The sequence below is a fragment of the Meles meles genome, chromosome 11, assembly GCF_922984935.1.
Source record: "Meles meles chromosome 11, mMelMel3.1 paternal haplotype, whole genome shotgun sequence".
Lineage (NCBI taxonomy): Eukaryota > Metazoa > Chordata > Mammalia > Carnivora > Mustelidae > Meles > Meles meles.
In genome coordinates, this window is record NC_060076.1 from 89,411,883 (window position 1) to 89,424,584 (window position 12,702).

General features: G+C 50.1%; 1 protein-coding gene across 5 annotated transcripts in view; it reads left to right on the plus strand.

Annotated features, from left to right (window-relative positions):
- Positions 1 to 12,702, plus strand: part of KANK1 (KN motif and ankyrin repeat domains 1) — a 198,668-nt gene that overhangs the window by 167,510 nt on the left and 18,456 nt on the right. For 4 of the 5 annotated variants that reach the window (XM_046022154.1, XM_046022156.1, XM_046022155.1 and 1 more), the window contains one exon: positions 3,675 to 6,332. In XM_046022154.1, coding sequence (XP_045878110.1) covers positions 3,675 to 6,332 — 2,658 coding nt within the window. Of the gene's footprint in view, positions 1 to 1,182; positions 1,220 to 3,674; positions 6,333 to 12,702 lie in introns of those variants that run through there. The other variant, XM_046022159.1, reaches the window with a different exon arrangement.

Below are 12,702 nucleotides of genomic sequence, written 5' to 3' on the forward strand. Positions count from 1 at the left end.
TATTAGGAAATCGTCAAGCCCAACATGGTTAAATTCTAACCTTTCCTGAGTCCCAGATGTAGAAGTCCAGAGTTCGTTTGGGGGATAATTTAGCATGACCTATGCCTTTTGTGAACTTCACAAATAACTAAAGATGGGCGGGCGGCCAGTTAAGTTTCCCTGAAAAATGTGATGTGCTTTGTTGTGTTCTAAATCCTGAAAAATGTGATGTGCTTTGTTGTGTTCTAAATCCTGACATCGAGTTGCGCATTAAAAAAAAGAAAAAAAGCATTTTGAAGATAAATAGTTAAAACAAAAATTAACCTTTTCTACTGAAAATGGGTAAAATAACTATATTAAGAAATACACAGGAAAATCTTGGGGTTATACCAAAATATTGGTATTTCTCCTAAGGGGTGAGAGCTGAGTGACTTTTTTCATCCTTTAAATGGCCTGGAGGTGATTTTTTTTTTTTTTTTTTTTTTTAACATAAGCAGGGAATACTTTTGTAGCTGGAAAAAGGTGGGGTGTTTCAAAGAACTTCTTAGCAAGGGCAAAGGCTTGGTTGGGATTAAGATTTAAGGCATAACTGCTTGCGGCTGGTGAGGAGCCAAGGGCCGGGAAGCGTTCCCGCAGCGCCCCGGGACCAGCCCCGACTGCGGGGCGCTTGGAGAACCTGCTGGGGACAGTGGCCCTATTGTGCCTGGCACTTCCTCAGGTGACCGAGGGCGGGAGCACACACATTCTCCTTTGGAAGTGACGGGTACCGCGGACACAGAGCCTCTGTGTGGAGGTGTTTGAGCCGCCGGCTGCCTGTGTGCGCCTGGCCGCGACCGCCCGAAGAGCACACGTTTTCGCCAGATCCCGGTTTCCTGTTTCCATTAAGAGCGGGGAATGCCGAGCCGCTGAGTGGGCCGGGGGTGGTGTCCCCGGAGCCGCAGGGAGACTTCATTGGTGAGACCTGGGCCTATGGTGTTCGCGCGTGGCCCGGCGAAGTGTGCACGAACGTTGAACCTCCTTTCCTTATGGGGTGAAGACCGACGGAGGGCGTCCGAGGCAGGGCCGGGCCCAGTGCGAGCCAGCGGGTGAGCGGGGCGGCGGGAGGCGCTGCGGCGGGCGCCGAGCTGGGAGCCGGCCGGCCGGCGGGGCGGGCGCCGGGCTGCGGGCGGGAGGTCTGGGCGGCGGGGAGCGGAGCGTGCGGCCGGCGGGGAGCGGAGCCCTGCGGGCGCCCGGGATGAGGGTGAGCTACCGACGGGATCGGTGGGCGCCCAGGAGGAGGGCTGAGCTGCCGGCGGCCATCAGGCCGGTGGGGAGCGGAGCGCAGCGGGCGCCCCCTCGGAGGGGGGTGTTCGGGCGCCGGTGGGTGTGCGGCCGGCTACGACCCGGCCGGTGGCGAGCACAGCGCAGCGGGCGCCCCCCTCCGCCGGAGGTGCCCGGCGGGGGGTGGAGCGCAGCAGGCGCCGGGGAGGGGGTGGGTGGCCGCCTGCCAGCGGAGCGCAGCGCGGGGCGGGGAAAGGGCAGGTCCCTGGGCTGAGCCCCCTGTGGCCTGGAGGAGCCACAGCCCAATTTTAGAATCGCCGGCTCCTGGCTCCTGTCCGTCAGATCCGCCTGCTTGACACCCGAGCCCGCAGCTTCTCTTTGCTTGTGGAATTCAGACAGCCCTGGAAACAGGTCGGGCTGCATATTTGGAGTGAGCGCGTTGTCCCTGCGGAGTTAAAAAGGCAAGAAAGAGGGAAGGAGAGACGCGTTCTGGTAGCATGAGCACAAGTTTCCAGGTGCCGGCTCATCATCAGCTCACCCTTACTTAGGTGAGAAGTGATTAAGGCTGAGCACCTTGTTCCAGTGGAATTCTCGTTCCATGTTTGAGAAATGAAATTGAGGGCCTGGGTGCGGACAGTGAGAACAGTTTAATATTGTTTTAAATCAGGGCACAAAGAATACACAACTCTGTTGCCTGGCAGTCTTTTTGTACTTTTCTTTCTAGCTTTTCAGAGGAAAGAGGGCAAATGGGAGGCAAAAGGTTTACTCAGAGCATTCACCCTATCAGGTGCAAATGCTCAGCAGGGTTTGGACTGGGAAGGGCAGGCAGGCAACCCACAGTCCTGGAAGGTCTTGACGACACTCGGGTGGGTTTTTATACCCAGGATAGGAGCAGGGATACAAATGGCTTGCATTTTCACTCATTGCTTTCGGGTACTTTTCATAGCTCAAAGAATGCAGAGCTTGTTATGATGACTTTGAGGAAAACACATTACTTAATCCTACAATTTAAACAAACAAAAACCGGCCTTGCTTTTCAGCTTGAAATGCACGGCTCAGGTCACTAGCAAGGTCTGTGCCTTGAAAAAGTTCTTGCGTTTCCTTTTCTAAATGTTTGGTTTAGCCAGAAGTAGCATTTACTGAATGCCCCAGGGATCCAGTGTGGGGAGTATAGGTTTGCTTTTATTTTCATTCTCTTTTGCATCTGTTTGGATATGTTAAAGTGCAAAACGAGGTATTCCTGGAGTATGGAATGGTATGTCCAAAAGAAGTCAAAGGGGAGGAATTGGGGCAAGGTTTTGGTGGCGGTGGCGGTTTTAAAAGGGAAGACACAAAACAGAGTTGAAGTCTGTTCTCCAACCGTGTTCCTGCGTCCGTCATCGGCCCCTGGGTCCTGGCTCTCTCAGCGAGGGCTGGCTCAAGGCAAACTGTGATCTTCTGGAGGTGGTCAGGCACCAGGGCTGCCCTTGGCGCCCTTTAGAAAGGCTGCAAAGCCTGCCTAAGAGTGATTGCTGTGAGGACTCCTGTCCCAGGCTTCCTGGATCTGTGCTGATTTGGTCCGTTCTTCCGACTTTGCACTTTTGGTGCCTCAGTGTCCACTTTAGAAAAATCAGAGTCTTAAGGATGTCAGCAGACTGTAGGCAACAAAAGAGATGATCCCCTCGAAATGTGTTCAAGTCTTTCCAGTACATTCTTTTCAAAAATAAAGTGTTTAGTGAAGACTTAATATATGCTTGGCTCTTTAAAAACCACTGTCTCGGGGCGCCTGGGTGGCTCAGTGGGTTAAGCCGCTGCCTTCGGCTCAGGTCATGATCCCAGGGTCCTGGGATCGAGCCCCGCATCGGGCTCTCTGCTCAGCGGGGAGCCTGCTTCTACCCTGCTCCCTCTCTCTCTCTCTCTCTGCCTGCCTCTCTGCCTACTTGTGATCTCTGTCTGTCAAATGAATAAATAAAATCTTAAAAAAAAAAAAAACACTGTCTCATTACATTCTTCTAACAACATTATGAGGTAAATACTTGTATTTCCATTTTTACTCAGGGAGAAACTGAAGTTCCAAGGGGTTTATTAACTTATTCACCCAGCTGTTAAGTTGTAGATCCAGGATTAGAACAGAAAGACGTCTGTCAACTCTTAAATCATACTGGTCCGCTACACTGCACCATACACAAATACTAGTGGTTTGGTTTGGTTTTATTAAAGATTTATTTATTTATTTGTCAGAGACACAGCGAGAGAGGGAACACAAGCCGGGGGAGTAGGAGAAGGAGAAGCAGGCTTCTCACAGAGCAGGGAGGCTGATGCGGTACGCGATCCCAGGACCCCGGGATCATGACCTGAGCCGAAGGCAGACGCTTAATGACTGAGGCACCCAAGCGCCCCGTTTTATAAACAAGTATATAATATGACATTATAATACTCTCTTCTCGCTCTCCTAGGGAAAGCAGAGGGTGTTCTGAACGGAAATCATGACAAGGAACAGAAAGATCCTTATTTTGTGGAGACCCCCTACGGTTATCAGCTAGACTTAGATTTTCTCAAGTACGTGGATGACATACAGAAAGGAAACACCATCAAGAAACTGAACATCCAGAAGAGGCGGAAGCCATCTGCGCCCTGCCCGGACAGCAGGGCCGCGCCGGGCCAGCAGGGTGTGTGGACTTCCACTGAATCCCTCTCCTCCTCCAACAGTGACGACAACAAGCAGTGCTCCCACTTCCTCCTCGCCAGAAGCCAAGTGACATCGACGCCAACCCCAAGGCCCCCTCCCCCTCTGGAGACCTCGCCCACTTTTCTGACTGTCCCGGAGAGTCGGCAGCTGCCTCCACCCTCACCACAGCTCCCAAAGCACAATCTTCATGTCACCAAGACCCTGATGGAGACCCGGAGAAGACTGGAACAGGAGAGAGTCACCATGCAGGTGGCGCCCGGTGAGTTCCGCAGGCCCAGGCTGGCCAGTTTTGGAGGCCTGGGCTCCACGGGCTCACTGTCCTCCTTCATGGGTTCCGGAAACCACAATCCCGCCGTGCACCCACTTCAGAACGGATACCAAGGCAACGGGGACTATGGTGGTTATGTCCCCGCTGCTGCCACCACGTCATCCATGGGGAGCTCCATCCGCCACAGCCCCCTGAGCTCAGGGATCTCCACTCCGGTGACCAACGTGAGCCCCGTGCACCTGCAGCACATCCGCGAGCAGATGGCCATCGCCCTGAAACGCCTGAAGGAGCTCGAGGAGCAGGTGCGCACCATCCCGGTGCTCCAGGTCAAGATCTCGGTCCTGCAAGAGGAGAAGCGGCAGTTGGCCTCGCAGCTGAAAAACCAGAGAGCTCCAGCGCAGAACGACATGGGAGGCGTTAGGCCGCGATCCTACAGTGCTGGCAATGCGTCCCAGCTGGAGGAGCTGTCCCGGGCCCGGCGGGGCGGCGGGGAGCTGTACATAGACGACGAGGAGGAGATGGCGAGCGTGGAGCAGAGCGCGCACAGCATCCGGGAGTTCCGGCAGCTGGCGGCGGACATGCGGGCCCTGGAGCAGAAGATCCGCGACAGCGGTGGCGAGGCGTCCCCGGGGCTCCGGGAGGGCGGCGAGTGCCGCTCTGTGGCTGTGGGAGGCGACGAGCACGTGGACCACGTGGTCGTGTACTGCAGGGGCCCCGGGGCCTGTCGAGACGCCGCCGTAGGGACCGTAGCGGAGACGAGGAGCTGCGGCATCAGCGTGACAGAGGCCATGCTGGGGGTGACCACGGAGGCCGACAAAGAAATTGAGCTGCAGCAGCAGACCATAGAGGCCCTGAAGGAGAAGATCTACCGCCTGGAAGTCCAGCTCAGAGAAACCACCCATGACCGAGAGATGACGAAACTCAAGCAGGAGCTGCAGGCCGCCGGCTCGAGGAAGAAGGTGGACAAGGCGGTGACGGCCCAGCCACTTGTGTGCAGCAAGATGGTGGAGGCCGTGGTGCCCACAAGGGACCAGATGGCTGGCTGGCACGTGGACGTGGCCGACGCGGGCGTCGGGACCTCGGTGCAGACGTGCAACGTGGCGGTCGCCTGCCAGCCCGCTTGTGAGACCAGAGCCGTGGGGCCGGAGCTGCCCATGCATCGGTGGGTCGTCAAGGAATGGGTGGAGACGCGGGACCAGGGTGCCGGGAGGTCGGTGGAGACGAGTGACCAGAGCGTGGGTGTGGAGATCAGCGTCTGCGAAACAGGCAGCAACACGGAGGAGTCTGTGAACGACCTCTCGCTCCTCAAGACCAACCTGCATCTCAAGGAGGTGCGATCGATCGGCTGCGGAGATTGCTCCGTTGACGTGACCGTCTGTCCCCCGAAGGAGTGCACGTCCCGGGGCTTGAGCACGGAGGCTGTGCCCCAGCTGGAGGCCGCTGTCATGGCAGTGCCTGCAACCACAAGCCGGCACACCAGTACGGTCTGGGAGCAGGTGGACCAGTCCACCAACACCGAGATGGGCACTCTTGTGGACTCCTGCACCAACACCTCCCTCAGCACTTTGGACAAGCAGACCAGCACCCAGACCGTGGAGACGCGGACCGTGGCCATCGGAGAAGGCCGAGTTAAGGATGTCAACTCCTCCGCCAAGATACGGTCCGTTGGAGTGGGGACGGTGCTCTCCGGCAGCTCCGGGTTCGACAGGCCATCGGCTGTGAAGACCAAAGAGTCAGGCGTGGGGCAGATAAATATTCAGGACAACTATCTGGTTGGCCTCAAGATGAGGACCATAGCTTGTGGTCCTCCCCAGTTGACGCTGGGGCTGGCAGCCAGCAGGAGGAGTGTAGGTGTTGGGGATGAGCCTGTTGGAGAGTCCGCAGAGGACCCCCAGCCCCAGCCTCCTTCTGGAACGATGAGTGGCTTGGATCACTACATCGAGCGCGTCCAGAAGTTGCTGGCGGAGCAGCAGAAGCTGCTGGCTGAGAACTACAGTGAACTGGCGGAAGCTTTCGGGGAGCCGCACTCACAGATCGGCTCCCTGAACTCGCAGCTCATCAGCACGCTGTCCTCCATCAACTCCGTCGTGAAGTCGGCAAGCACGGAGGAGCTGAGGCACTCGGAGCTGCCAAAAATGAGTCTGGGTCAAGTCACAGGTAGGTGGCGTTCCGGGGTACCTGGGGATGAGGAAGGGCGGGGATGATGTACTTCAAGGGGGTGTGGATTTTGTCACCCACTTGAATCATTTTTTGGAACCCGGAGGAAGGCTCAGCATGGTCGTGGGTAGAATGAACACCAAGAATCATAACCCGCCAGGAGCTCTGCTGGTTCCTCTTGTCTGAGGGTTTCACGGGGCTCGGGCCGAGGACTATGACTAGGAGCAGAAAAGCAGGCTCGGGCTGGCTGGCCTAGGGGCTGCCTTGGAGGACTGCTGGTTTGCTAGGACGTCTTCTAGTTACGCATTTACTCATTTTACGCAGGACAGCGGGCAGAGGTCACACAGTGTTTGTGACCATAGTGACCAGTACGTGCTCAGTAAAAATGATGGGCATGAAGTGTTCTTCTTTTTTTTTAATATTTTATTTATTTATTTGACAGAGGTCACAAGTAGGCAGAGAGGCAGGCAGAGAGAGGGAGAAACAGGCTCCTCACTGAGCAGAGAGCCCGATGCGGAGCTCGATCCCAGGACCCTGAGATCATGACCCGAGCCGAAGGCAGAGGCTCAAACCACTGAGCCACCCAGGCGCCCCGCATGAAGTGTTCTTAATGAAAACCTTGACGGAGGCAGAGAGATTGCATTAATTCATTTTCATTGATTAATTGAGCAAATAACGATTCTGTTGCTGCTCTCTTCCAAGCACGGGTGTAGGCTTCTGTCCTCGCGGTGCTTACATTCCGGTTGAGGACACTGTATGTCAGGGGGTGGCTCGTGCCCTGTAGAAAAGAACTCCAGTTACAGGGAGAGTGAGTCTTGATGGTCGGGGTGGCGGCGACTGGAGATGGGGGTTCCAGAGAGGCCTCTCTGATACGGGCCTCCGGAGCCAGAGAAGGGACCTTCCCCAGAGAAGGGTCGATTGTGATAGGTGCTTAAGGCGTTGTCTTTCTCTTCCTTTCCTCATTGGGATTCCTGCTCACCACCATTTTTCCTTAAACTGAAACTAACTAAGAAATTACCCTGGAAGATTTTACGACCTATAATATTTCCCTGTGTGAGCCTCATTAATATGCCTTCCCTTTCACCTGTCTCTAAGCGGGCCTCGTGTCCTCCTGGGACAGGGCTCTGTTCCCGGCGCTCCCGCTCGCTCAAACCAGCATGACCCAGAGAGGGAACGTCGCCCTTCTTCACGCTTCAGCTGTAGAGTGGGGATTCGAAGGGCACCCTTCCCGTGAGGTATCAGGAGAGCCCTTTGTTGTCCTCGGTGGTGTCGCTAGTAGTGTGTCCCGTGGGGCTTCTTTGGTTGGCAAGCTCAAGTGTAGTTGAGGTTTGGGAAGCTACCAAAACACGCCCTCCGCTCTGACCAGGTGCTGCGGGTGAAATGAATTCAGGTAAACGCTTCAGGTGATTTGATGAGTGCACACTGAATGTAATTGGTTGTGAATGTGCAGTATGGACTGAATCATGAGTAAACCATTGACACATTTTTACATTCCTTGTTTCCCTTTACAGTCAAAAGGGTAGTGGCTAAGACAGACTGAAATTGACTCTTTTTCTGTCTTCCCACGTGTCCACTTCCAAACCCGAATTCATATTAGTTTTTAGTCAGCGTGCTGTGAGACAGATCGTTTATTGTAGAAGAAAAAACCAACCATGACGATGACGGTGAATGGGTGGGGTTTCTGCCTTTTAGAGTCCAGTCTAGTTAAGTGTACAGAGGGGTCATTTTGGAGTAAATAGGATAAAAATGACATGTGGACTGAAGCAAAGGCTTAAGTAATCATAGGTCTGTTTCCACTTCTTTTTAAAAATTCTGAGGTCAGATGTGAAATCAAAATAAAACTCTTAAATATCCCCAGACACAGATGGTACAGTGGAGCACCCACTAAGAACATTCTCCTGCCAGCTTCCTCCCTCCTCCCCAAATTGGGGTTTCCGTTTCACATTCCTGCCAAAAATATTTATCTGTACCCTTGCGGTCGTCTGCCTGACACCCTGAGCGTCAGGAACAGGGGGAAGGTTTTGTCTGGCTGTATGATCGTGCTTTTTGGTCCCTTTCCAGTCGCAATGACATCGCAGACATCCCTGTTTAAATCTGACCCTGCAAATGAACGCCGAATTAATCAGCTAAGATGGAGGAGACCTGCAGCATTCGAACAGAAATAGAAATATTTTTTTAAAGATTTTATTTATTTATTTGAGAGAGGGAGAGAGTTGAGAGCATGAGTAGGGTGAGGGGCAGAGGGAAAAGCAGGCTTCCCGCTGAGCAGGGAGCCTGATGCGGGGCTCAGTCCCGGGACTCGGAGATCATGACCTGGGAAGGCGGACGCTTAATTGACTGAAACAACCAGGCGCCCCAAAAGTATAAATATTTTTAATAGCACTTCTGTGGTCACGGTGGCAGCTCCCTCTCAGGGCACAATTTTAAAGTTTTTCTGTCATCGCATCACATTTGTATTCTAATGTCCTAACGCAGAAGGAGTCAGATGAGGGCAAAGCATTAAACTTACGTTACTTAGTGTTTGCTTTCGTTAGTGTTTGCTCTATGGACCGAAAACTGAAGTAGCTTGATATGGTGCAGGTTTTCAACACTGTGAAGAGGGAAAGTGTGTCAGGATGCCCTGGGGCTTAACTGCGGGGTCCAAACGATGCGGAATATTGTTCACACCCAGTGTAGAGTACGTTTCTGTACCAAAAGGCACGTACAGCGTAGACATTTTCTCCCCCAAATGAAATGATGTGGAATTGGAGTTTGACGTCACCAAAAGAGCATATAAGTGATCACTTACAGGAATCTGGTACTGATTTTTTTTTTTAAGAAAAGCTAGGTTTGGGCTCTCAAGCCAGACCTTCTGGGTTCAGCTTCTTTCTGTGGCCCTAGGACAAGATGTCCTTGTTTCCTTCCTGGGGTCGAAGTGAACATTTAATGGGTCGGTGTGGGTAAAGCATTTGTCGTAGTCTGCAGCCCGAGCGTAGAGGCTCAGTACATGCCGGCTGTCGTTGTTGCCACTGTTTCTGCTGCTTCCAGAAATGGAAATGTAGGTACAGAACAAATTGCCAAGCAAAAATTGCGCAAATGGTCTCTTGTTTTTCATCCACATGTTTATCTTCATTATTCTGGCTGTCCCCTTTTCCCCTCATTTATTATGCCTCCCCAACTAAGAGTTTTATCAAGATAAAGAAAGATCAGTACAAATGGGAAAACACAAAAGAAGTAGAATAAATTTTTCAATGCTGAGTCATTTCAGAGTCTGTATAAAAGCTAAAAACAAAGCCTAAATTGAATTATGCATTTGTGCCCAATCCAGAGACTTCTCAGTTTTTCTAGATTGGATGTTTAAGGGGATCCCTTTTTAAATTTCTTTTTTCAAATGGGCTCCACACTTGGGATGCCTGGGTGGCTCAGTCAATTAAGCGTCTGACACTTGATCTCAGCTCAGGTTTTTGTTTTTGTTTTTTTTTTTTTTTTTTGAAGATTTTATTTATTTGACAGACAGAGATCACAAGTAGGCAGAGAGGCAGGCAGAAGGGGGAGCGGGAGCAAACTCCCTGCTGAGCAGAGAGACTGATGCGGGTCTGGATCTCAGGACCCTGAGATCATGACCTGAGCCAAAGGCAGAGGCTTAACCCACTGAGCCACCCGGGTGCCCCTCAGCTCAGGTCTTGACCTCAGGCTTGGGAGCTCAGGTTCTGTGCACCTTGGGCCCCATACTAGGTGTGAACTGTACTTTAAAAAAAAGTCAGAAGCTTAACCAACGGAGCCCCTGGGCTCCCCAATGATGTCCCTTTTTCATGGGCAAAACAGCATTCTTTTTTGTAGTACCATAATGCCTAAGACCCCTCCTTCAATTTCTTAAAATAATAACTGGGATATGTGCTTATAACGAATTAATGGTTCCGAGAGCTTAAAGAGTCAGACTCCCTCGTGCTCTCTTGGGGCAACCCCTTGTGTGTTTGGTGAGTACAAGTGTGTGTGTGTGTCTGTATTTTAGAGATATAATTTTTTTTTAACAAAAGTTGAATCCTATATATTCTTTCTATGTATATTTCACATAAAAGGTCACAAACATTGCTCTGGAATTCAAGAGACCTTGTCATCATTTTGACACAGCTGAATTTGTTGATGACCAAAGATATTTTTTTCTCAGTGTTCCTTTTTAAAATTTTAATTCCAGTATGGTTAACATACAGTGTTATATTAGTTTTAGGTTCTGTACATTATCAGGCTCAGTGTATTTTTAATTTCCTTCACATATTTCATGTGTGACCTCTCATAACCATTGGTTTTCTATATTTAAGAGTCTGGTTTTTGTCTGTCTCTTGTTTTCTTTGTTCATTTGTTTTGTTTCTTAAATTCCACATATGAGTAAGGTCATACTGTATTTGTGTTTCTGTGACTGACTTATTTCACTTAGCATGATATGCTCTAGCTCCAGCCATGTTGTTGCAAATGGCAAGATTTCATTCTTTTTGTGGCTGAGTAATAGCCCAGAGGATATACATACCACGTTTTCTGGATTCATTCATCTCTCAAGGGACACTTGGGCTGCTTCCATAATTTGGCTACCATTGGTAATGCTGCAGCAAACATCAGAGTACAGATAGCCACAAAGCACTTTTGATTCCTTGTGGTGATAAGTTTCCTGTACTTAATATTTTCTTTTATGGAATTACAAAGTTAAAAGGAAATAAGTTTATGTTCTCACACAAACCTTGGGAAAAAAATGTTTATTCTTCCTGTAAATCAGTCGGATTGTTTTGGTTTGAGGAGTAAGTTAATATTTCTTTCTTTCTTTTTTTTTTTTCCTTTTTCCCTCTGGAGACAGAAAATCATAAATGAATGACTTGCATTTACAAATAATCCCAAACTATTTAACTCTCTTTGAGCAAACACAAACAAAACTATCTGTAACAGTATAATTTCACTGTCTGCCACAGTTTGTAGAAAATTAATCTCTCATACTCAGAAGAACTGCTTTTTAAATCAGCTTCCATATTTGCACCCTTGATTATCTTGGGTTTATTTAAAAAAAAAAAAAAAAGTATTCCCATAACTGTGAAACCAATTTTGTAGACAGAGACCTGAGCCAAAGCACAAGCAGGGAAATGAAGTCTTTATAGAAATACCATTCCTAGTGAGTTTCTCTTAGCACAAATAATGTACCATTGTCCAAGGACTTGGAGGTTTTTTTAATCACAATTTCTTAAATAAATACTATAAGAGCATCTTATAATCTGGACAAAATGCTTCTGAAACCCAGCAGTATATAATGGGCTGATGGAGAGGAGGGCCTGCTGACCCGGAAGTCGAAAGAGCTGACCCGGAAGTGGTTCAGGAACTTGCAGCATCGGTTGAGAGAGGAAATGGCGGGGCTGCCATGTCCTCTTGTGTAATGAGAAGGTTGAATTCCATATTTCTTGCTTGAAGCCCTTAAAGCAGAATTATTCTCTAAAAGTGGCTCTTTTCCAAGATTCAGCTGAGAGCGTGTTTTCTCAAATTCCTGGGTTTTCTGCTGCCACCCAGTAGGCATACTCAGGCCCTCTTTCACAGAAGTATTATTGGAATAGACCGCCTTAGAGCAAGTCTTCTTGATCTGGGAACCATTGCTATGTGAACAGTTTTGTGAAGAAATTGAACACTTTTCATCAGATTCTCCAAAGAGATAGCTGACACTCAGAAAAATTGAAATTGCAGATCTGGGACATCTGTTACAAGCCTTGGGGAAGAGTACCCCCACCCAAAGGAAAATCTTTTACAAGGGCTTGCAATCTGTCCACCACCTTCGTGAACCCGTCCACGGACACACGCGTGAAAATCTTCTCTTTTAAACTGATGCTTTATTGTTTTTAGTGGGTGTTGGTGACATGGCCCTGCAACTCCGGAAAAAGATGCGAGTTTACTTTGACATCATATTCTGAATCCTAAACTATGTGGTTCATTTCTGGCTAAAGCATACAGATTGGTAGTTTTTGAGACTGAAGTGAGTTCTTGCATGTTCGGTTGTTAAGGACGAAGTGAATTTGTTGATATTGGGCAGTGGCCAAAGCTCTTTATTCTTCCTCCAAGCAGCTAGTCGTTCATATCTTAGTAAAGATATTTTTCTTAAAGATTTGTTTATGAGCAAGAGTGAGAGAGCAGGAGCGAGGGGAGGAACAGAGAGAGAGGGGCAAGCAGGCTTCTGCACTAAGCGCCGAGCCCGATACGGGGCTCTGTCTCAGGACCCTGAGATCATGACCTGAGCTGAAACCAAGAGTCAGACATTTAATCTACTGAGTCACCCAGGCGTCCCTCAGTAAAGGTATTTACAGTATGCTCTGTCCCATACTCTGTTAAGGTCAGTTGACAGCTATGCATTGACTATGAACTCTGC